The sequence below is a fragment of the Theropithecus gelada genome, chromosome 20 (assembly GCF_003255815.1).
Source record: "Theropithecus gelada isolate Dixy chromosome 20, Tgel_1.0, whole genome shotgun sequence".
NCBI classification, from domain to species: Eukaryota; Metazoa; Chordata; class Mammalia; order Primates; family Cercopithecidae; genus Theropithecus; species Theropithecus gelada.
In genome coordinates this window covers 43,378,275-43,403,181 of record NC_037688.1, presented here as the reverse complement: position 1 = coordinate 43,403,181, position 24,907 = coordinate 43,378,275, and the positions used below count along the sequence as shown (strand labels likewise).

The 24,907-nt window shown below is 53.1% G+C and overlaps 1 protein-coding gene across 2 annotated transcripts in view; it reads left to right on the top strand.

Moving 5' to 3' along the window:
- Positions 1–392: 392 nt before the first annotated feature.
- C20H16orf74 (chromosome 20 C16orf74 homolog) overlaps positions 393–24,907 on the top strand; it is a 45,168-nt gene continuing 20,653 nt past the window's right edge. For both annotated transcript variants that reach the window (XR_003117010.1, XM_025369678.1), the window contains exons 1-2: positions 393–587; positions 16,356–16,401. Coding sequence is in view for 1 of the 2 variants with exons in the window: in XM_025369678.1 (XP_025225463.1) it covers positions 16,374–16,401 (28 nt within the window). In the remaining variant the exon portion in view is untranslated. The remainder of the gene's footprint in view (positions 588–16,355; positions 16,402–24,907) is intronic.

The following is a 24,907-nucleotide window of genomic DNA, read 5'->3' as shown; positions in this document are numbered from 1 at the left end:
GCGGCTGCAGACGGCGAGATGGGGCGGGGGAGCTTCTTGTCCTCGCCTCCCCTCTTCGCATCCGGGCAACGAGGTTCACTGGAGCCGGGCCCCCCAGTATGGGAGGAACCCTGGTGCCCCTTTTCACCACCCAGGGCTGGGGTGCAAGGCCGCAGGGAGCCCGGCACACAGCCCCGGAGAGGGGCGCACGGTGGGGAGCCCAAACTTGCCCCGTGACCTCCCAGGGCCTAGCGGGAGGAAACAGGCGAGCAGCGAGGGGTCGGGACCGCCGCCGAGGGCGCCGGGCGGGTCCTGGCACGCTCCCCAGGGAGACGGCGGGCGGGCCCGCTCCGCCCCGCGCCCGGCCGGTGCAATCCTGGCGCCCGCGGCCCGGCGGCTGCAGTCAGCGCCGCCCTCCAGGAGCGGGGCGGGACCGCGGGAGGCGCGCGGCGGCCCGAGCGCCGGCCGGGCCATGACCCCCGCTGCTCTCTCTTGCAGGCTCGTCGCCGCGGCCCCCCGAGCCAGACCGCCGCCGCCACCACCAGCGCCCGGGCGGGCCTCGCGCGCCCCGGGCGCGGCTCCGCAGTGAGCCCACCAGGAAGGAAGCGGTGAGTGCCCCGCGCCTCGTGCCCGCCGCCCCTTCTCCTGGACGCCCGGCTTCCTCGAGCAACGCGGCCCCTGCCGGGCGGCGTCCACGCCCCGCAAGCTCCAGCCGCTGCAGGGGCGCGGCTCGGGGGGCGGTGGGGGACCCACGCGAGCCCGGGCGTCCCCCCAACTTCTTGTAGACTTTGCTGCGAAGACACAGGCTTTAGGAAACTTGGCCCGGCTCTGGCGGCGCTGTGCAACTTGCACCGGCGGTGGGGGTGTGTCCCCGCGCGGAAGCCTCTGGCCCCCACTCCCCACCGGCCACCCCGCACCGTCACGAGTTCCTTGGGAATGGACCAGAATGCCATTCCTGAGAGCTGGAAGGCAGCCCAGCGGGGGGCGGGGGCAGGAGGCCTCCCGAGGAACCATTTCCCCTCTATCGAGTATTTCCAAATCTATTATTTATGAACCGCCTCACTTAGGGGCCCCCCTGCGCTCCCAGGGCATCAAAGCATGTTTGCAACCGCAAAGGGCGACCCGTGTGGACGCACGCGCGCCTTCTCCTGGCTGGCTGCGGTCGGGCGGAACTGGGGGAGGCCTCAGTAAAAAGGGGCACCCGCAGCTCCCCCGAGGGATAGGCGGAGGGCGGGGTCCGAGGGCGGCTGGGACTTCTCTCAGACCGCCTCTGGCTGCGGGGCCCAGATGGGATCAAGGGAAAATCTGTGCAGGCTGGACAGACTTTGGAGCCCGGAGGAAGAGGGAGGAAGGGAAGGCTGCGAGGCAAAGGCACTTCGGAGGTAGTGCAGGCCTCGGGGAACGAACGCCTCAATGTACAGGTGAGGAAACTGAGGCTCTGAGAGGCATACCCTGAGTCACAGGCTCTGGCGTTTCCTGCCTAGACCCCACCCACCCAACGCTGTGGGAAGTCCCCTGTCCTGGGCTGGGTTAACGCCAAAAAGCACCCTCACCTGTGCAGGCCACGCCCTCCTTGGGTTCTGCGCCCCCACCGCTGGGGACCGGGTCCTGCGGATGGGAGGAGGCCATGTATTTATGGAAACACTTAATCCCTCTGCCAGCCCCAAGGAGGCTGAAAGCTCGCCACCTAATCTCCTCTCCCTGGAAGCGCCTTCCCATGCCGGTGGGGTGCACCCCAGACCCACGTAGGGTGTATTTTCCCAGCCCAAGGTGTAGGTCACCTCCAGAGACTTGGGAGCGTCGCGTCAGTGGACACTGAAAAAGAGAGCAGTGATATTTCATGCTTACCCAGCACTCCTCGTGCACCAGACCCTGCGTTTTCTGTTTTAATCCCCTGACCAACTCTCCAACCAAATACCGGGTCAGCCCCGTTTTAAAGATGAGGAAGCAGGGCCAGGCACAGTGGCTCACGCCTGTAATTGCAGTACTTTGGGAGGCCAAAGCAGGAGGACTGCTTGAGGCCAGGAGTTTGAGACCAGCCTGGGCAACATAGTGAGACGGCCCCCCCCCGCCCCGCCCCGCCCAGCTACACCAAATTTTTAAATTAGCTGGGAGTGATGCATACCTGTAGTCCCAACTACTTAGGAGGCTGAGATAAGAGGATTCCTTAAGCCTAAGAAGTTGAGGCTACAGTGAGCTATGATCACACCACTGCATTCCAGCCTGGGCAACAGAGGGAGACCCTGTCTCTTTAAAAAAAAAAAAAAAAAAAAAAAAATCCCCAAAAAATTAAAAAATAAAAATGAGGAAACAGAAGTTTGTAAAGGCAAAGTGACTGACGCAAGGTCACATGGCTAGAAAATGGCAAGGCCAGGGCTGGAACCCTGAGCCATGATACTGAATTGCTCTGACCTACAGTGGTAGCCAGGCTAGGCCTCTGGGCCTGCTGAGAATAATCCCCCATCATTAAAAAGATTAGTAAGTAATGATGGGGTCAGGCACAGTGGCTCACACCTGTGATCCCAGTGTGCTGGGAGGGTGAGGCAAGAGCATCACTTGAGGCCAGGACTTTGAGACCAACCTGGGCAACATAGTGAGACTCCTTTCTCTAAAACAAAAAAACAAACAAAATTAGTAAGAGGTTGTAAACCAAAAAAAACAAAAAAACAAAAAACACACACAAAACGAAAAACTTGAAGTCTCTCAATCATCTGAGTGGATCACTCCCCTCGGCTAAGGGCATTCCAAAGTTAACCTGAAAAGCTAGTTCAGGCCATGATGGGAAGTGGGGTCAGACATGCCTCATTATACTCTCTTCCTTTTTGAAATTCAGGCCCAGCTGACCAGCATTAACATCAGTGCAGACCTTCAGATTAATAGGAGAGTTCCTTTAAGTCTGATAAGAAACATGTACAGTCCATTCTCTCTCAAGCCAAACCCCTTATGGTAACCCAGACATTCCTTTCTATTGGTTCCAGGTCTTTAGATAATAACTCTTTTGGGGTTTTTTTGTTGTTTTTTCAGATGGAGTCTTGCTCTGTTGCCCAGGCTGGAGTGCAGTGGCGTGATCTCGGCTCACTGCAACCTCTGCCTCCCAGGCTCAAGCTATTCTCCTGCCTCAGCCTCCTGAGTAGCTGGGATTACATGCGCGTGCCACCATGCCTGGCTAATTTTTGTATTTTTAATAGAGATGGGGTTTCACCCTGTTGGTCAGGCTGGCCTCAAACTCCTGACCTCATGATCCTCCCGCCTTAGCCTCCCAAAGTGCTAGGATTACAGGCGTGAGCCACTGCACCCAGCCCAGATAATAACTCAACCATTTGCCAATCAGAAAATCTTTGAATCTTCCTATGACCCAAAAGCCATGTCCCCCAATTCCCACCTACTCCCCGCTTCAGTTCTCCCACCTTTCCAGATGGAACCAATGTAAATCTTTTTTTTTTTTCTTTCCTTTTTTCTTTTTATTTTGGCGGGGGGACAGAGTCTTGCTCTGTTGCCCAGGCTGGAGTGCAGTGGTGCGATCTCGGCTCACTGCAAGCTCCGCCTCCCAGGCCCACGCCATTCTTCTGCCTCAGCCTCCCTAGTAGCTGGGACTACAGGCGCCCACCACCAAGCCCGGCTAATTTTTTTTGGTATTTTTAGTAGAGACAGGGTTTCACCGTGTTAACCAGGTTGGTCTCGATCTCCTGACCTTGTGATCTGCCCACCTCAGCCTCCCAAAGTGCTGGGATTACAGGCTTGAGCCACCGCGCCTAGCCTTTTTTTGTTTTTGTTTTCGTTTTTTTGAGATGGAGTCTCACTCTGTCACCCAGGCTGGAGTGCAGTGATGCAATCTCAGCTCACTGCAACCTCCGCCTCCCAGGCTCAAGCAATTCTCTACCTCAGCCTCCTGAGTAGCTGGGATTACAGGCGCCCACACCACACCCGGCTAATTTTTTTGTATTTTTAGTAGAGACGGGGTTTCACCGTGTTAGCCAGATTGGTCTCGATCTCCTGACCTTGTGATCCGCCTGCCTCGGCCTCCCAAAGTGCTGGGATTACAGGCTTGAGTCACCCTGCCCGGCCAATTTTTGTATTTTTTTGTGGAGACAGGATTTCACCATATTGCTCTGGCTGGTTTCAAAGCCCTCTTATTTTTTGGTAAATGTTTTTATTGACGTGTAATGTACAGAAAGGTGCCTGAATCCTAAGGTGTTCAGCTCTGTCATTTCACAGTGGCCCAGAGAGGGCAGTGGGCAAGTATTTTGCTGTGAGTCACATGGCTCATCCGTGGGAGGCCAAGCAGGTGGGGATTTCGGTGGGCCTTCTGCCCCCACCCCATCCTGTTTCGCTTCCTGCTGGTGAAGGCTTCCTGTGGGCCAGGTGGAGGTCCCAGCCACTCAGAGAGGGGCTCACTGTCCCTGCAGGACCATGGCTAAGCTGAAGGCAGCCCTTCCTTTTGCACTCTGTGGACCAGGAAGGAAGCACATGAATGCTTGCAGCATCGCTTCCCAACCCAGTTCCTTTGGCTGGAATTGCGGGAATTCGAGTCCTGCTGCAGAAAGAAAGTGGCTTTCCTAAAGAAGGAAGAAAAGCACCATGTGTGTCGTGAGCCTGCTGGGAGCCCGCTTGCCTGCACTCTCTTCCCTGCTTGCAGTGTGACCAGGCCCAGAGAGCTGAAGGGGCTTGCCCAGCCTCCCCCACCACCCTGCCCCACTGGGATTGCAGCCCACTCACCTGGCAAACAGTCACATTCCTCAGCTGTGACTCTTCTTCAGCCCTACCCTCTTCTGGGTCCTCCCAGGAGGTCTCTGTTAGGCAAGCAGGGCAAGGTGCCACCGTGACTCAGGACCTCCATGGGGTTACTCTGATTTCATCTGGGAGGTGGCTCTGCAGGAACCAGTTCATTCACTTTCCCTGTCTGGTTCTCCAGGTCCCCATCTGGGACAGCCAGATGTTAGAAATCAGATGACCTTGAATAGGGTGGTCAGATTCAGCAAATAAACACAAGGATAACTAAGTTATCCAGCTAAGTTTTCATTGTTTTTGTTTGTTTATTTGAGGTGGAGCCTCACTCTGCTGCCCAGGCTTGAGTGCAGCGGCATGATCTCCACTCACTGCAACCTCTGTCTCCCAAGTTCAAGCAATTATCCTGCCTTGGCCTCCCCAGTAGCTGGGATTACAGGTGCCCTCTGCCACGCCCAGCTAATTTTTATATTTTTAGTAGAGATGGAGTTTCACCATGTTGGCCAGACTGGTCTTGAACTCCTGGCCTCAAGTGATCTGCCCACCGCCTCATCCTCCCAAAGTGCTGGGATGACAGGAATGAGCCATCGCAACCAGCCCCGGCTAAGTTTAACTGCAGATAAACAAAGAAGAGTTTTTATGAGTGTGTCCCCTGCGATAACTGGGCATCCTGTATTTTACGTAGTCACCTCTCTCTGACCACTTCCAGCTCTAGACTTGTATGAGTCTCTCCAGGATGGGTTTATCTCATACCCTAGAGCTGAACTTCTGTAATCCACAAAAGCGGTAACTGAGGGAATCGGCAAACACTGGAGCCCGCTTTGATAAGCAGGGTCCCTCCAGCCAGCAGGAGATTCTGTCTCTGCTAGGCAGTGAGCACGGTCCCTCCAGTCAGCAGGAGATTCTGTGTCTTTGATAAGCGGGGTCCCTCCAGCCGGCGGGAGATTCTGTCCCTGATAGTCAGTGTACAACTTGGTTGCTTTTGACTTTATGAAAGAACACAGCATTTTGCTTTTCTGTTTGCGCTGAAAATCTGTAGAGGGCGAGCTGGCAATCAGTCATGTTGTGGGCTGGTAATTTGTGGCACCTGCCTTCAAGGCTGTTGCAAAAACAAACACAGCCAACATGGAAGTGGGACTTGTCCCTGGAGATGCTCTTGACCTTAGAGAAGCTGTGTGGCATGCATGACATCTGATGTCCTTCTGTGTTGCTGCCCCTTAGGAGGGGGTGGACCTCTGCAAAGGAAGTCAGTGTTTTTTTTGTTTTGTTTTGTTTTTTTGAGACAGAGTCTCACTCTGTCACCCAGGCTGGAGTGCAGTGGCGCAATCTCGGCTCATTGCAAGCTCCGCCTCCCGGGTTCACGCCATTCTCCTGCCTCAGCTTCCCGAGTAGCTAGGACCACAGGTGCCCACCACCACACCTGGCTAATTTTTGTATTTTTAGTAGAGACGGGGTTTCACCGTGTTAGCCAGGATGGTCTCAATCTCCTGACCTCGTGATCTGCCTGCCTCGGCCTCCCAAAGTGCTGGGATTATAGGCTTGAGTCACTGCTCCCAGCCGGAAGTCAGTTTTTATAATTGCACATCCTTGTCACCAGAGAGAATCCCGTGACCATTTGGCGACAGGGAGATTTTTTTTTTTTTCTTTTTTTGAGATGGAGTTTCATCTTGTTGCCCAGGCTGGAGTGCAATGGCACAATCTTGGCTTACCACAACCTCCAACTCTCGAGTTCAAGCGATTCTCCTGCCTCAGCCTCCCGAGTAGCTGGAATTACAGGCATGTGCCCGGCTAATTTTGTATTTTTAGTAGAGATGGGGTTTCTGCATGTTGGTCAGGCTGGTCTCGAACTCCTGACCTCAGGTGATCCGCCCACCTCAGCCTCCCACGGTGCTGAGATTACAGGCTTGAGCCACTGTTCCTGGCTGACGGGGAGATGTTTATGCCTGGGTGCAAGAAAGAACCTGTTCTTCTTTAAGCTGTTGTGCAAATAATTAACAATCTGATATTTCAAAGGTAACATAAACAGAGCCCAATTCAATATGAAACGGAAGTTTTTCACACCCCTGCAAATGTGTGAAAAAGATAGAACATTTATACCTCAACTAGCAGTTCTTTTGGGCCCAACTGCTCCCATACCATTGTGCCAAGCTAAGGGTATCCTCGCCTTAAATCTTTTTTTTCTCCCATTAAATCTTTATTTTCTTTTCCTTTGTGTGTTTATGTTTTTGTTTTTGTTTTTGTTTTGAGACGGAATTTTGCTCTTGTCCAGGCTGGAGTGCAATGGCACAATCTCGGCTCACCGCAACCTCTGCCTCCCGGGTTCAAGCTATTCTCCTGCCTCAGCCTCCCGAGTAGCTGGGATTACAGGCATGCACCACCACGCCCAGCTAATTTTGTATTTTTAGTAGAGACAGGGTTTCTCTGTGTTGGCCAGGCTGGTCTCAAACTCCTGACCTCAGGTGATCTGCCTGTCTCGGCCTCCCAAAGTGCTGGGATTACAGGCTTGAGCCACGGCACCAGGCCTTAACTCTTTATTTTCTAGTTACAAAGATACGTGTTTTTGTTTGTAACAAACTCAAACAATCTAGAACTCCAGCGTGTGGAATAGAACACTGCAACCCATTTCAGTGATGTGGGCTTGGCTCTGGTGTCTGGCAGCCCAGAGCTGTAGCTTGCTAGCCCTGGGTGCTGGGAGTCGCTGGACATCTGTGAGCTCCAGCTCCTCATTTGTAAAACAGAATGGTGATAATGTTTATCTCTTAGGGCAATGTTCGGGTTCAGTGGCATCGTTTTTATAGCAAACTTGGCCCAGAATTTGGCACATTGAAAACAGCAGGATATCTATCAGCTGATATTGTCATCATGATGATAATGAAGTTTAAGGTAAAAGTAGCTCCTCCCCATGGTTAGACAACCGTATGGCTTCTATTCAGACAGATGTAGAATCAAAGCTGTAACTCCTCCTTCTCAGACATTTCAACTCATCTAAGGGGCCCTCTCCCGTGTAAGCATCTGCGGTCTCTGCAGGGGGCTAACCCTGGATCTCACGAAGTGGACAGGGCTCTCCACACTTCCACATAAATTCACCCCCAACATAACAGGCCACACTGTGGAACTGGAGTCACATAGTGGGGCTGCCCTGGTGGTACCTAGTGGCAATCACACTGATGACAATGATGAGGATGATGATGGTGAAGGTGGCAGCAACAATGATGACAGTGACAAGGATGACAACAATAGTGAGGTGACAACTGTCTTAGTCCATTTGTGTTGCTGCAAAGGAATACCCACGGCTGGATAATTTGTAAAGAAAAGAGGTTCATGCTGGGCGCTGTGGCTCACGCCTGTAATCCCACCACTTTGGGAGGCTGAGGCAGGCGGATCACCTGAGAGGTCGGGAGTTCAAGACTAGCCTGACCAACATGGAGAAACCCCATCTCTACTAAAAATACAAAATTAGCCGGGTGTGGTGGCACATGCCTGTAATCCCACCTACTTGGCAGGCTGAGTCAGGAAAATCGCTTGAACCCAGGAGACGGAGGTTACAGTGAGCCGAGATCACACCATTGCACTCCAGCCTGGGCAAGAAGAGTGAAACTCTGGAAAAAAAAAAAAAAAAAAAAGGTTCATTTGGCTCATGGTTCTGCATGCTGGACAGGAAACATGGCACCAGGATGGTGAGGGCCTCAGGCTGCTTCCACTCCAGGCGGAAGGTGAAGGAGAGCCACAGACATCATGTGGCGAGAGGGTGGCAGCAAGTGGGAAGCAGGGAAGGTGCCAGGCTCTTTTTTTTTTTTTTTTGAGACGGAGTCTCGCTCTGTCACCCAGGCTGGAGTGCAGTGGCATGATCTCAGCTCACTGCAACCTCTGGCTCCCGGGTTCAAGCGATTCTCATTCCTCAGCCTCCTGAGTAAGTGGGATTACAGGCGTGCACCATCATAGCCAGCTAATTTTTGTGTTTTTAGTAGAGATGGGGTTTTGCCATGTTGGCCAGGCTGGTCTCAAACTCCTGACCTCAAGTGATCCACCCACCTCAGCCTCCCAAAGTGCTGGGATTACAGGTGTGAGCCACCACGCCCAGCCACCAGGCTTCTTTTTAACAGCCAGCTCTTGCAGGAACCAATAGGGAGCAAACTCATTCATTACTGTGAGGATGGCACCAAACAAGCTGTTCATGAGGGATCGCCCCATGACCCAGACACCTCCCATCAGGCCCCACCTCCAATGCTCGGAATCAAATTTCAGCATGAGGTTTGGAAGGGACAAATATCCAAACTATATCAATAAGAATGATGAGAACAATGATGATAATGACGGATAACGGTGGTGGTGATGATGAAGATGATGGTGACAACTCTGTCCCAGGCCCTGTCCTGGAGGCTGGTGATCGATGCCTGTTTGGCGGAGGAGGACACAGAGCCTGGGGGACCGAGGCCCAGCACCTCAGACTCGGGAAATGACTTGCTTAAGGTGACGCAGCCCCTTTAGACTCCCGATTCTTTCTCATCCTCTCAGCCAGTCCTGTGCCCACTGCCTCCGCGCTGTCCTGGGAGGGAGGCAGAAGCAGGATGACAACGAGGGCAACTGCAGGGACACTGAGGGGGGTGAGAAAACTTGCCGTGTGAAACTCTCCTTGCAGGAGTTCCACACACCCCACATCAAATTGCCCTATGTGGACGTGACCACCCTCGGTGCTGCACCTGCCTGACCCTCACTGCGTCCTGCCCCCAGTGTCGCCTGAATCCCAACTGAAGCTGCTCCTGGTCCCCCATCCTCTGGTTTGCTTCCTCCCTCCTTCCCTCCCTGCCTGCCTTCCTTCCCCTGTGTGTTTTGAGGTAGGGGTCTTTCAAGTGGCGAGACAGCTGCTCAGACAAAACCTGTCAGTTCCAGACACCTCTTCTGGGAGCTGGTGCTGCCTGGCACAGCGTAATACAGATCCTTTGCTCGGCCGGAGCCTGGCCCCAGGAACACATCTCCACCAAATCATAGAAGCTGCTAGGAGGAAAACGGTATCCGGCGCACACACTGCCGCCTGCGTCCTGCCATGGGAGACCAGAGTGGGGAGCCCAGGCATGCGCAGACTGTCATTGAGCTGCCCTGTCTCTTCTGGATGTTGCCTTTCTTTCCTTTTTAAGCCTTTTTCTTGAAGCAGTTTCAAACTTAAAGAAGAGTTGTGAGAATATAAAGAGGCCCTGCAAATATCCTTCGCCAGAAATGAACATGTACCTACATGCGCGTTCTCATCTCTCCCTGCACATATTCGTGCATATCATTATTTTCCTATTATTTTCCTACTGAACAATTTGAGAGTTAAGTTATGGAAATGATGACTCTTGACCCCAAACGTGTCAGTGTATATATATATATATATATTTTTTTTTTTTTTGAGGGTCTCACTCTCTCGCCCAGGCTGGAGTGCAGTGGCACAATCTCCGCTCACTGAAACCTCCGCCTCCCAGGTATCTGGGATTACAGATGCCCACCACCATGCCTGGATAATTTTTTTTTTTTTTTTTTTTTGAGACAGATTCTTGCTCTGTCCCCCAGGCTAGAGTGCAGTGGCACAATCTCGGCTCACTGCAAGCTCCGTCTTCCAGGTTCACACCATTCTCCTGCCTCAGCCTCCCGAGTAGCTGGGACGACAGGCACCTGCCACCACGCCTGGCTAATTTTTTGTATTTTTAGTAGAGGCGGGGTTTCACCGTGTTAGCCAGGATGGTCTCGATCTCCTGACCTCATGATCCACCAGCCTCGGCCTCCCAAAGTGCTGGGATTACAGGTGTGAGCCACTGCGCCTGGCCACGCCTGGATAAGTTTTTGTATTTTTAGTAGAGATGGGGTTTCACCATGTTGGCTAGGCTGGTCTCGAACTCCTGACCTCAGGTGATCTGCCTGCCTCGGCCTCCCAAAGTGCTGGGATTACAAAGCGTGAGCCACCATGCCCAGCCATCAGTGTAGATTTTCTAAGAGTACGGACCATTTCTTTCTTTTCTTTTCTTTTCTTTTTTTTTTTTTTTTGAGGCAGTCTTGCTCTTGTTGCCCAGGCTGGAGTGCAATGGCACAATCTCAGTTCACTGCAACCTCTGCCTTCTGGGTTCAAGTGATTCTCCTGCCCCATCCTCCCGAGTAGCTGGGATCACAGGTGCCTGCCACCACGCCTGGCTAATTTTTGTATTTTTAGTAGAGACGGGGTTTCACCATGTTGGCCAGGCTGGTCTCGAACTCCTGACTTCAGACGATCCACCCGCCTCAGCCTCCCTAAGTGCTGGGATTGCAGGCGTGAGCCACTGCGCCCAGACGAGCAAGGACCATTTCTTAAAGAACACAGTACAATAGGCCAGGCGCGGTGGCTCAAGCTTGTAATCCCAGCACTTTGGGAGGCCGAGAGGGGCGGATCACGAGGTCAGGAGATCGAGACCGTCCTGGCTAACCTGGTGAAACCCCATCTCTACTAAAAAATACAAAAAACTAGCCGGGCGAGGTGGCGGGCGCCTGTAGTCCCAGCTACTCGGGAGGCTGAGGCAGGAGAATGGCGTAAACCCGGGAGGTGGAGCTTGCAGTGAACTGAGATCCGGCCACTGCACTCCAGCCTGGGCGACAGAGCGAGACTCCGTCTCAAAAAAAAACAAAAACAAAAAAAACACAGTACAATAATCATAATCTGAAAATTTAATATTGACCCCAGACTGTAATCTAAAATACAGTTGTTTCTCTTCTGACCATTTTATTACTTCTCTTCTCTTCTCTTTTCTTTTTTGAGACAGGGTCTCGCTCTGTCTCCCAGGTAGTGCAGTGGCAAAATCATGGCTCACTGCAGCCTCCACTTCCCAGGCTCAAGCGATCCTCCCACCTCAGCCTCCTGAGTAGCTGGGATTACAGGCATGCGCCACCATGAGCGATTAAATTTTGTACTTTTTTGTAGAGATGGGGTTTCACCATGTTGCCCAGGCTGAGCATTACTTTTGAAACAAACACACCAGGATGTCATGCTCTCCTGTCTCCCAGTCTCAACAGTAAACAACATCCCGCTGCTCGCATGGTGGCGCCTCCCTGCTCCCTACAGCATTTTGTTGTTTTACTGGAGTATTTTTACAGCAAATTCCAGACATCATTCCATCCGTGAGGACTTCCGTACAGATTACTGGTTTTCAAAACTCGCCGGGTGGGCTGCGATCAATGCTGAACAAAGACAGGATGAAAGGGAATAGTTGATAGAATCCGAGTACGTTGTGCAGGGCCGGTCTGCACGTCGCTGGGATGTTGAGTCTATCTTCCCAGCAGCCGCAGTCCAGGGAGGTTGGGAAGCCTGGCCAGCAGAGGCCCTGGGGCTCTGTGCAGCTTTCCCTCTGGCTTCTTTGTGGTTGACCCTGACGTCAGGGCTGCAGGACCCCTTGGCAAGGCTGGCGGCAGGAGAGCCAGCATGGGCACAATGGATAAGGGATGGAGATGAGGTGTGCTCCACCCTCCTCTGTTCCTGGAAGCTCTGTCCCCTGGGGACTCCAGGACTTTCCAGGTCTGCCTGGTCACTAAAGGCGTAGGCTCCACAGTCCAAAGTTCTGGCTTCAAATCCCTGCTCTGTCACTTGCTACCCAGATGACCTTAGGCAAGTTAACAAATTCCTCTGTGCTGTTTCCTGTTAGATGTTTCCTGTGAAATGGGACAGGAATGGTCCCAACTTCATGGGGTTGTTGTGAGGATTCACTGTATATGTATATGTATATGTATATGTATATGTATATGTATATGTATATGTGTGTGTATAATATACATAAAAGGCTCTGAACAGTGTCGGGCCCATGGTGAGTGCCAGGAAATGTGTCTGTCACTCCCGCAGGCCTGGGCCCTCTGTCCCTCAGCCCCAGCCCCACTCCTTCGCTACCCCTCACTCCTCCCGTAGGGAAGGATTCTCTCTCCTGCATGTGAGAGTCCTGCAGGGAGCATTTAAAAATCTCAGTGCCAGGCCAGGCGCGGTGGCTCATACCTGAAATCCCAGCACTTTGGGAGGCTGAGGTGGGTGGATAACTTGAGGTCAGGCGTTCGAGACCAGCCTGGCCAACATGATGAAACCCCATCTCCACTAAAAATACAAAAAAAAAAAAAAAATAGCTGGGTGTCATGGTGCACCCCTGTAGTCCCAGCTACTCAGGAGGCTGAAGCAGGAGAATCACTTGAACCTGGGAAGTAGAGGGTGCGGTGAGCCAAGGTTGTGCCACTGCACTCCAGCCTGGGCGACAGAGTGAGGCTCCATCTCAAAAAAAAAAAGAAATCCCAGTGCCAGCCACACACCAGACCAATTGCCCTGGAATCTCTGGGGGTGGGACTCAGGCAGCAGTTTTTGTTTTTTGTTTTTTGTTTTTTTTTTAAGAAACAGGCTCTTGCTTTGTCACCCAGGCTGGTGTGAAGTGGCACAATCAAGTTCAAGGTTCACTGCAGCCTCAACCTCCTGAGCTCAAGTGATCCTCCCGCCTCAGCCTCCTGAGTAGCTTGGACTACAGGCACAGGCCACCACGCTTGACTAATTTTTTTAAATGTTTTATAGCTAGGGTGTCCAAACTTTTGGCTTTCCTGGGCCACATTGGAAGAAGAATTGTCTTGGGCCACACATAAAATACACTAACGATAGCTGATGAGCTTAAAAACAAAAAATCGCAAAAAAAATTCATAATGTTTTAAGAAAGCTTACGAATTTGTGTTAGGCCACATTCAAAGCCGTCCTGGGCTGCAGGCGGCTGGAAGGCTGCGGGTTGTACAAGCTTGTTTTTTGTTTTTGAGATGGAGTTTTGCTCTTATTGCCCAGGCTGGAGTGCAATGGCACGATCTTGGCTCACTGCAACCTCCACCTCCCGGGTTCAAGAGATTCTCCTACCTAAGCCTCCCAAGTAGCTGGGATTACAGGCACCCACCACCACACCCAGCTAATTTTTTGTATTTTTAGTAGAGATGGGGTTCCACCATGTTGGCCAGGCTGGTCTCAAACTCCTGACCTCAGATGATCTGCCCACCTTAGCCTCCCAAAGTGCTAGGATTACAGATGTGAGCCACTGCGCCTGGCTGTAAGCTTGTTTTATAGAGACAGGGTCTTCTTATGTTGCCTAGGTTAGTCTTAAACTCTTGGCCCCAAGCGATCCTCATGCCTCAGCCTCCCAACGTGCTGGGATGACAGCTGTGAGTTACCTAATCCGGAAGAAGCAGTATTTTGTAAAGCTCCTGGGCGATGTGCGGACGCTGCAGGGCCCAGCTCTTCTTGGCTGTAGTGCGGATGCAGGTTCTGAGTGGGCTGGGCCAGCTCAGGGCCTGAGACTCTGCAGGCACAGCTCCCGGGAAGCCTGTGCTGCTGTTCCATGGGCCATTCTGGGAACATCAAGAAAAGGTCTAGCTGGAAACCTCGACCTCCTTTCCCTCCCTCGCTGTCATAAGGGATGGCAGCAGCTGACATTGCTCAGACTTTTCCTCTATTCCCAGCACAGATCACCTCCCGACACTCAGTCCTCGCTGCTGCTCAATGAGACCATTATGTGCCTCATCCCTTTTTAAAAATTTTTTTTTTTCTCAAGATGAATTGTCACTCTGTCGCCCAGGCTGCAGTGCAGTGGCGCAATCTCAGCTCACTGCAACCTCCACCTACCGGTTCAAGTGATTCTCCTGCCTCAGCCTCCGAGTAGCCGGTATTACAGGCACCCACCACCATGCCTGGCTCATTTTTTTACTTTTAGTAGAGACGGGGTTTCACCGTGTTGGCCTGGCTGGTCTTGAACTCCTGATCCACTCGCCTTGGCCTCCCAAAATGTTGGGATTACAGGCTTGAGCCACTGTGCCTGGCCACCTCATCCCATTTTAAAGATGAGGAAAGTGAAGTGTTGAGATAAACTCTCCGTGGTCACATGGCTGGGACCTGGCCCAGCTGGTGCAGTGGGGAAGCCCCAGAGACCACTGCTAAGTTGGAATGGCCACCTTTCATACGCAGCTGGCCCACGCCCGCTCCATCAGTATCTCTGGCTCTCCCTGTCTTCCCCAGGCCCTCACTCTATGTCCTGGTGGTATCTCCCACCCATGTCTTACTAGCTCCACCTGGACTTCCAGCTCCTTCTCCAAACCTTTCCTGACCTGCCATCTTCACATTCACCTCTCCGATTTCTGGCCCAGAGCAAGCATCTCTGACCTCAGAGGCACAGGAATCCCTGGGACCTTGTGCCCCTGGGTGGGCCTGAGCTGCTGCCTTGCTCCCCAGCCTCCGGGTTGCTGATGCTACCAGTCCACCAACAGCTTGCAGACGAGGGCCAGGCCTGGGGTCTCCTCACAGGCCCTAGCCACACACCCTTCTAGAAAGCAGACTTGCTCCTTGGCATCCTCAGAATAAGCTCTTAACTCAAAACCAGCCCCAAAAACCCCAGGTCCAACCCATCTTTGGTTTCTCCCCACCTGTTCCTGCCTGACCTCCCACCCCCTGGGGCTCCTCTCATGGATTGTGCCTTTATCTTCCTCTGGACCTCTGCACACTACAGGCCCCTGTGGGGTGGGGCTCCAGCCTGGGGATCAGGACAGTCCTGGGTTCGAGTGTCAGCTCCACAGTCCCTAGCAAGCTAGTAGCCTCAGGCAGGTGCCACCACCTCTCTGAGCCCTGATTTTTGTGTCTGTGAAGTGGTGACAGTAATAGTACCTTGTGGGGCTGTTACTGAGGAATGAGTGTCAAGAGCACGCAGGGGCCCTGCACCACTGGCTGCTGCTTTTATTTTTCAATTGCTCAGAACTGAGGATGCCTCATGTCACAGGAACATCATGAGAACACTGGTTGGGATAATTCTAATACCCTGTGGGCTGGGGGCCACACGGGCTCTATAGCTCAGGCTGTCAGATCTCCAAAGAACCTGCATTAGGGAAAAAAAAATGGCAGCATTAGAAAGGGAGGTGCGGCCGGGCGCGGTGGCTCAAGCCTGTAATCCCAGCACTTTGGGAGGCCGAGACGGGCGGATCCCGAGGTCAGGAGATCGAGACCATCCTGGCTAACACGGTGAAACCCCGTCTCTACTAAAAAATACAAAAAAGTAGCCGGGCGAGGTGGCGGGCGCCTGTAGTCCCAGCTACTCGGGAGGCTGAGGCAGGAGAATGGTGTAAACCCGGGAGGCGGAGCTTGCAGTGAGCTGAGATCTGGCCACTGCACTCCAGCCTGGGTGACAGAGTGAGACTCCGTCTCAAAAAAAAAAAAACAGAACGGGAGGTGCACTGCCATGGGGGCCTCTGGGCCACCCCCGAGCCCTGGCTGGCAGGTCTTCACATCTCTGCAGCTGCAGCTGTCCTGTGGCTCTTGAAAGGAAAGGCTTGGCGGTGTCGGTTCCCTATGATCAGTTCACTGCAGCCTCCGCCTCCTGGGTTCAAGTGACCTCAGAGAGCCAGGGCTGCAGACGCCACCTTGGCTTCCTGTATATTTAACTTTGAGGCACCCGTAAGTTTTTTCCACCAGCACAGACTCCCTCTTTGAGCAAATCCAGCCCAGATGCAGTTGACAGGTGGCGTGACCTGGAGGCCGGTGGTTTCTCTCCACCACAACCTCCTGTTTTGCACTCGTCAGAGCCAGGGGTGGGGGCCTGGCCGCACATGGCCAACACAAACGAGTTGTGCCCGTCCCCCCTCTGAGCGCTCTCCTCTCTCCACAGGCCTGCAGAGGCGCCAGCATGGGGCTTAAGATGTCCTGCCTGAAAGGTAAGGCCTGCACCTCTGCCCCCACCAGCTCTCATGGCAGGGGGTGGGCTGCGCTGGGGGGCAGGAGGGAGGGGAGATGAAGCCCTCTGCCCTGCAGAGAGAGCGGGGCACCATCCCTTAAAGCAGTCCTGTACACAGCAGGTACCCTAAAAATGCTTGTCATGACCCTGAGCACCCCCCCAAGGCCTTCCATTTCTTTTTTTTTTTTTTTTTTTTTTGAGACAGAGTCTTGCTCTGTCGCCCAGACTGGAGTGCAGTGGCCGGATCTCAGCTCACTGCAAGCTCCGCCTCCCGGGTTCATGCCATTCTCCTGCCTCAGCCTCCCGAGTAGCTGGGACTACAGGCGCCCGCCACCTCGCCCGGCTAGTTTTTTGTATTTTTTAGTAGAGACGGGGTTTCACCGTGTTAGCCAGGATGGTCTTGATCTCCTGACCTCGTGATCCGCCCGTCTCAGCCTCCAAAAGTGCTGGGACTACAGGCTTGAGCCACCGCGCCCGGCCCTTCCATTTCACTAGCAGTGAGTGACTGAGAAGGTGGCAGTGCCCTGGGGCCTCAGTGTCCCCCTCAGGGGGCCTAATCCCAGGCTGTGGAGAGTGAGGGAGGAGGAGACCTTTGCGAAGGAGCCAGTTACACGCTGGGCTGTTTTTTTTCCCGAGGACACATCTGGGGCCTGTTATCACCCAGACAGGAGGTCCAGCGTCCAGGTGCTGGGAGAGAAGGCCAGCAGGAGAAAGTTCTAGAAGGACACAAAACCACTGAAGGGTGTTGTGGGTGTTGGCGAAGGCGGCCCAGACTTCCGTCCTGTCTTCTGTCCTGGGACAGACCAATGCGGGAGGAGACCTCCCATCCCAAGTCCATTGCTGCCCCCTCTTCTTTACCTTGGTGACAGTTGCTTTGGTCTCCCCAGCCGAAAATCTGGGAGTCACGTGGGCGGCCACTGGTCCAGACCCAGCATACCCGCCTGCTCTGACTTGCGGCCCTGCTGCCTGAGACCAACTCTGGCTCCAGGTGTCCCATGGCCAGTAGTTTGAGGGCCAGGCTCCTAGCCTGCCCCAGGGCCACCTGCCTGACCCCAGCAGCCCCTTCCAGGCAGAGGTCACCTACGCACCTGGAGAGGTGGTCAGGAACTGAGCCAGGCCTGGAATCAGCCTGCATTGTGTGAGTTGTGGCCTCACCAATGCCTCTGTAAGACCTAGATCAAGAGCCTCAGTTTCCTTATCAGTAAAATGGGGATCATGGTGGACCCGTCTCAGGTCACCAGGAGCACCAGAGCAGGGCCTGGTGCACCCTGGCGGTGGCTGCTCTTAATTAATTGTATTATTTCCTTCGTCAAATTCACCAGGCTCTGTAGCCCATCCTTTGGGTTTAGGCAGGCTTAGGGCTTTTGGATGCAAGCTACAGAAGCGGATATTGGTTAACAAGGAATTTACTGGAAAGCCAAGGGGAGCCCACAGGAAGAGTAAAGTAAGGAGGAATGAAAAGGTCCCTGCTGGGAGCCGGGATGAATGGACCACCTTTTAGGTTCCCAGGCTGGGAGGAATCCGCTCCAGGAGAGCATCTGATTGGCCCAGCTTAGGTCTTAGGCCCGCCCCCCTGGCGTGGAGGTGCATCTTGATTGACAGCTCCTCCAAGACCGCTTGCAGAGAGATTGGTTCCCATGGTGAAAATCGGGGTGTCCTTTGCCAAGCGGGATGGGATGCCAGACAGACACAAACAGCCCGCGTACCCTCCAGGGCCTGCCTTCCTCTGAGACTCCAGCCTGACCCCACAGAGGAGCGGGGAGATGTTTGTCGAATGAGTATCTGTGAGTGGTTGAGGTTGATCCAGCCGCAGACAGTGGTTGAGAGGGTCAAGCCTGAACCCTTGAAACTTGAGGACTTTCTTCCCTTTGACGTGAGTTTCCCAGTTTCTGGCACAAAGTAGGCATTGAGGACACTTTTCTTTAAAAAATAATATGTATCACATAAAACTTACCGTTTTAACCATGAAGTGTACAGGTTAGTGGCATTAAGCACGTTCACAATGTTGTGTAACCATCGCACCACCCATCTTCAGAATGAAGGTTTCATCATCTCCAACTGAAACTCTGTCCCCATTAAACACTAACTCCCCGTTCCCTCCCCCAGCCCTTGGCAGCCACCATTCTACTTCCCGTCTCTAGGAATCTGCTCTAAGGACCTCATGTCCGTGGAATCATCCAGCATTTGTCCTTTTGTGTCTGGCCTCTGTCGCTCAGCGTGGCGTTTTCTAGGCTCATCCACATTGAGGCACGCGTCACTGCTTCATTCCTTTTCACGGCTGAATACTACTCCACCATGTGGACAGACCACGTTTTCTTTATCTGCTTCTCCAATGATGGACACTGAGTTGTTTCCACCTTTTGGTGATTGTGTCAGGACATCTTTGACAAAGAAACCAGGCCCCTGGAGGTGTCTCTGGGACCACTTTTCTTCCAGCCCAAGGCCAGGGCTTGATCAGGAAGGTAGACCAAGACTCTGCAGATCCTGACAGTGCCTGGGAAATGCACTCCGACACCACCCACCCCCGGCCCCTCATGAGTGAAAGCACAGGCAGCCAGCTCAGGGTTCCTGGAGCTGGGAGCTTTTAAAAGGACCACCTTCCTGTCGGCTCTAGAGCTGCTAAGTGCTGGAATGGCACCTGCCCCAAGCACTGCTTGTCCATCCATTTTTCATGGCTGGCTTTGGTGCTACCAGCCCCTGCCCACCCCCACCTGCCCAGCCTGGGTCTCTGAAGGTGATGAGGCCCGCACAAGCATGGTGGTGACTCTGGGAATGGGGAGTAGGGGGGCCAGAACTCTTTTTTTTTTTTTTTGAGACAGAGTCTCGCTGTGTCACCAGGCTGGAGTGCAATGGTGCAATCTCAACTCACTGCAACCCCCGCCTCCCGGGTTCAAGCGATTCTCCTGCCTCAGCCTCCAGAGTAGCTGGGATTACAGACGCCTGCCACCACGCCCAGCTCATTTTTGTATTTTTGGTAGAGACGGGGTTTCACCATGTTGGCCAGGCTGGTCTCCAACTCCTGACTTCAAGTGATCTGCCTGCCTTGGCCTCCCAAAGTGCTGGGATTACAGGCGTGAGCCACCACGCCCAGCCTGGAGAGAAACATTGTAACTCGACATTTGAAGTAACCAGGAACTCAGTAACATGGCATCTTACTGTCCTAGGGCTGCTGTAAGAAATTACCCCAAACTAGGTGGCTTAAAACAGGAATTTATTCTCTCACAGTTCTGGAGGCCAGAGGTGTGACATCCAGGTGTGAGCAGGGCCTCGTTTCTTCTGGAAGATCTAGGGAGGCTCCTTCCTGCCAAGCTCCTGGTGGCACCAGCCATCCTTTGGTTTGTGGCCGCTTAGCTCCAGCCTCTGCCTTGTGGCACATGGCTTTCTTCTTCTGTCTTCCCCTCTTTTTTAAGGACAACTGTCATTTGCTTTAGGGCCCACCCTATTCCAGGATAATCTCATCTCAAGATCCTTAACTCAATTATATCTGCAGGGCTACACGGTGGCTCATGCCTGTAATCCCAACACTTTGGGAAACTGAGGCAGGAGGATCTCTTGAGCCCAGGAGTTCAAGACCAGTCTGGGCAACATCACAAAACCCCATCCCTACAAAAAATACAAAAATTATCGGGGAATGGTGACGTGCATGCCTGTAGTCCCAGCCACTTGGGAGGCTGAGGTGGGAGGATCCCTTGAGCCCAGGAAGTCAAGGCTGCAATGAGCCGTGATCACACCACTGCACTCCAGCCTGGGTGACAGAGCCAGACCCTGTCTCAAAAAAAAAAAAAAAAAAAAAAAAATCACAAAGACCCTGTTTTCAACAATGTTAGATTCCCACTCATAGGTTCCGGTTAGGTGTATCTTTTGGAGCGGGCACCGTTCAGCCCTGGATACAATTACTCTCACTCCCTGGGGCCTCAGCACTACATGCTGCCCAGGGCACCAGGAGGAGGGACCCGCCAGGACCCAGGCTCTCTGCCTCTGTGCTCTAGCCCTGCAGCCTGGCCAAGGACTCAGACCCACCCAGCTGTTTCCAGGTGACCCTCCTGTACCATGCCCCCAGCTGCAGGTCTCCCTGGGTTCAAATCCCAGCTCTGCTCCTTACCAACGATTTGACCTTGGAGCAGGGCCAGCTTCACAGGCATGTGACCTCTGCGGCTACACAGGCCCCATGCTCAGTTTAATGCTCTTAATGCATATTGAACAATGGGCCTCACATGTTCATTTTCCACTGAGCCCCACAGATTACACAGTGGTTCCTGCCTTGGGGCAAGTGACCTTGTCTCTCTAGGCCTCAGCTTCCTCTGGGGTAAACCGAGGCATCCTGCATCCAGCCCACAGGTTTTATTGAGTGCTGGGTTCTGGAGAGGACTTGAAGAATCATAAAGACAGGACTCTGCCCAAGGGCATACTATCTAGAGCCACACCATCCAGTAGAAATAGATTTTAACGTTTCTAGCAGTCCCATGAATAAGGTAAAAAGCAACGGGTACGATTACTTTTAATATGTTTTATTTAATTCAGTGTATTCCAAACATCATTTCAACGAGTGGGGTCCAGTTCACTGGTCTGGGAGGTTCAGTCAGCTGATCGGGGAGGGGGTGTTCAGTTGTCTAGGGGATTTAGTTTTGTGGTTTGGGGAATTTTGTTGTCTGGTCTGGAGGTTTAGTTGTCTGGTCTTGGGGGGATTGTCTCGTATGGGGAGGTTAGTTGGCTGATCTATGGGGTTTAAGTTGTCTGGTCTGGGAGTTGCTTGGCTGGGCTGGGGGCTTTACTTGGCTGGTCTTGGGCAGTTGGTTGGCTGGTCTAACAGGGTTTACCTGTCTTGTGTGGGGACTAATTGGCTAATCTGGGGGTCCAGTTGGCTGGACTGGGGTTACTTGGCTGGTCTGGGGGTTCAGTTGGCTGGTCTGGGGTTATTTGGCTGGGCTGGGGGCTTTACTTGGCTGGTCTTGGGGGTTTAGTTGGCTGGTCTGGGGGTTTAGTTGTGTGATCTGGGGGTTTGATTGGGTGATGTGGGGGTTCAGTGGCTGGTCTGGGGGTTCACTTGGCTGATGTGGGGGTTCACTTGCCTGGTCTGGGGGATTTAGTTTGCTGCCCTCCTTTCTTTCCCCCTCCAGTCTGGGAATCTCTCCCTCTAGAACCAAAGTAGGCTTTCTGAGCCAGGAGGCACCTTGGCAGTCATCTTGCAAAGCCTTACATTACATATAGGGAAATTGAGGCCCAAGGAGAGGAAGTGACCAGCTACGGTCACACCAACTAGAAATGAGACATGGGTTCCTTTAGGGAGGCGGCTTGGAGACCTGTTCTTATTCCCTTAGGAGGCGCGGTTGCCGGAGGCATGGTTACGGGAGGTGTGGTTACAGGGGCGTGGGCTGAGCCCGCTCAGTAGAGTGCGAGGCATGGTTACGGGAGGCGTGGTTACGGGAGGCGTGGTTACGGGAGGCGTGNGTGCGAGGCATGGTTACGGGAGGCGTGGTTACGGGAGGCGTGGTTACGGGAGGCGTGGGCTGAACACACTCAGCAGAGTGTGAGGGTCACAGTGGGTATGACATTCTTCCCTGCGGGCTTCATCTCACCGACTCTGACCAGCCACAGCCCCAGCCCTCGCCACCTCTTCCTTCCTCAGCTCCCCCATGGGCTCTGAGGCTGTGTAACTACCGAGGAAGACCCAGGCCCCTTCCCTATTGGGCTGGCTTTGTGTCGATGGCACCCAACGTGGCTGGCTGGGATGGGGTCCGCCCACTGCTGGGCTGGCTTCCGTCTCTACCGTGTGTGACTGTCCGGTGGCTGCTGTGACAAATGACCACACACTGGGGGTTTAAAACAGCAATTTTTATTCTCTCATGGTTCTGAAATCGGCCCTGGCAGGGTCACCCTCCCTCCTCAGCCCCAAGTGAGGAACCTTTCAGCCTCTTCCAGCTTCTGATCGCTTCAGGCATCCTGGGTCCAGTCTCTGCCTCCGTCTTCACGTGGCCTTCCTCTCTTCGTGTTGCCCTGCATTCAACCTCCCTCTCCTCCTCTTGTAAAGACACCAGGCGTTGGATTTAGAGCCCCTCCGCCCCCAAATCCAGGGTGAGCTCATCACGAGATCCTTAACTAATTACATCTGCAAAGACCTCATTTCCAAATAAGGTCACATTCTCAGGTTCTGGGTTGATGTGAATTTGGGGGACACTATTCAGTCCCCATCAAGTCAGTTCACCTCTGAGCTTCCCCTGTGGGGGGGCAGGAATGTGCTTCTCCTGTCTGGCAACAAAGACTCAGCCCAAGGGTGGTAGATATTGAGAGGGTGGCATAGGAGGAACACAACTGTGCCAACACCCCTTTGTTTCTGAGTCCAAAGGAGAGGGGCTGCAGCGGCACCCCTTAAGCAGAGTCCTCTGCTCAAGGGCCTTGCCGTGGCAACTGTGACCCACAGGAGTGTCCCACGGGCCAAAGAACATCTCCCTCGCACCTTACCCTATAAAGACTGGCACGTGCCAGCATCAACAGGAGCTGGGCACGGCCACCCTCATCACAGCTGAACTCTACAGATGGGGAGACTGAGGCACAGGGGATCTCTCACTGGCTCAAGGCCACATGGCCAGTTAGGAGAGGTTGGCTCCACAGACAGAAGGGGAACGAGGGAGTCGTCTCCTTGGTTCCTAAGTGCTCCCTCATCAGGCTCCAGCAGGGCAGCACAGCCAAGGAAATGGCGTGGTCCTGCTGCATGGTTCTCAGTGGGGTCCGGGACCTTCTGCGTAGGCATCACTTGGGAACCAGTCAGACCATCAGATTCTCAGGACCCACTGGATCAACTGAGTCAGAAACTCAGGGTTTTCAACATGTCCTCTGGGGGAATTCCAGTGGCTGTGTACTTTTGAGGACCACTGGCAAAATGGCTCTGGGGTCAGAGATCCAAGTTCATGTTCTGGGTCAGCCTCTGACTGACTGCAACTTTGTGCAAGTCACTTCCTGTGCCCAGGCCTCAGTTTCTGTGTCTGTAAGATGGAGCAGCAACTGGGAAGATCTCCTGGGTCAGGTCTCGAGAGTTTTCTGAGATAGGCACTAAAGATGGTGCCCAAGGAGCCTTTACACCTTCCTGCTGTGGAGGTAGTTGCAGGTGTGTGGGGGCCTCCGCAGGAAGAGTTCAACTGCAGGTGTGGGCTTTTCCGCTAGAGTGGCTGGCTGGGGCGTCAGGGCTACCTGGGAGGACCTCTGTGGTCTTTGAGGTTTTGCGGGGGGAACGTCAGCTCCAGCCTGGGTTAACTCCAGCATCACCATGGATACAGGCTCCTGGGAACGAGACTGGCCCCAGCAACTGTCCTGGGGAAGGTCCCTTAGGGCTGCCTGGGGCTTGGTGGGAAAGATGAAGGTTTTCTCCTGGGTTGGTAGCTTGTCATTGTTTTTTTAAAATAGACTTTATTTTTTAGAACAGTTTTAATTGACAGAAAAATTGAAAAGATAGTACAGAGAGTTCCCATATACCCCACACTAGCTTCTGCTGTTATTAACATCTTACGCTCACACGGTCCACTCATTACAGCAAACCAATCAATACAAATCCATTGTTCTTTATTGCTATTTTATTTATTTATATACTTATTTATTTATATTTTTGAGACAGGATCTCACTCTCTCTTTGTTGCTCAGGCTGGAGTGCAGTGGCACAGTCACAGCTCACTGCAGCCTTGATCTCTGGGGCTCAAGTAATTCTCCTGCCTCAGCCTCCCAAGCAGCTGGGACTATAGGTGTACAACGCCATGCCCAGCTAATTTTTTTTTTTTTTTTTTTTTTGTAGAGAAGGGGTCTTGCTTTGTTGCTTGGGCTAGTCTTAAACTCTTAGCTTTAAGCCTTGACCTTCCAAAGTGCTAGGATTATAGGCATGAGCCACCGCACCCTGCCAGATCCATTCTTATTAACTAATATCCACACTTTTTGTTTTTTTGAAACAGGGCCTGGCTCTGTTGCCCAAGCTAGAGTGCAGTGGCACAACCTCAGCTCACTGCAACCTCCATCTCCTGGGCTCAAGCAATTCTCCCACCTCAGCCTCCCAAGTAGCTGGGACTACAGGCAAGCGCCACCACACCTGGCTAATGTTTTTGCATTTTTAGTAGAGATGGGGGTTTTACCATGTTGCCCAGGTTGGTGTTGAACTCCTGGGCTCAAGCTATCCTCCTGCCTCAACCTGCCAAAGCGCTGGGATTACAGGCATGAGCCACTGCACCCGGCTAGATTGGTTATTATTAACTAATGTCCACATGATTCCAATTTCCCGCATACATTTTTTCTGTCGTGGGATCCCACATGACATTTAGTTGTCACACCTCCTTAGGCTCTTGGCTGTGACAGTTTCTCAGACACTCCTCATTTTTGTGCAGACCCCTGGCTGCCAGGCATGGCTCTGACTCCCTCGCTCGGGGGACTGAGCCTGGGGGTGGTTGGTGGTTGGCCGTTATGCCACCCATTTTTCTGTTTTTTTTTTTTTTTTTTTTTTTTTTTTTTTT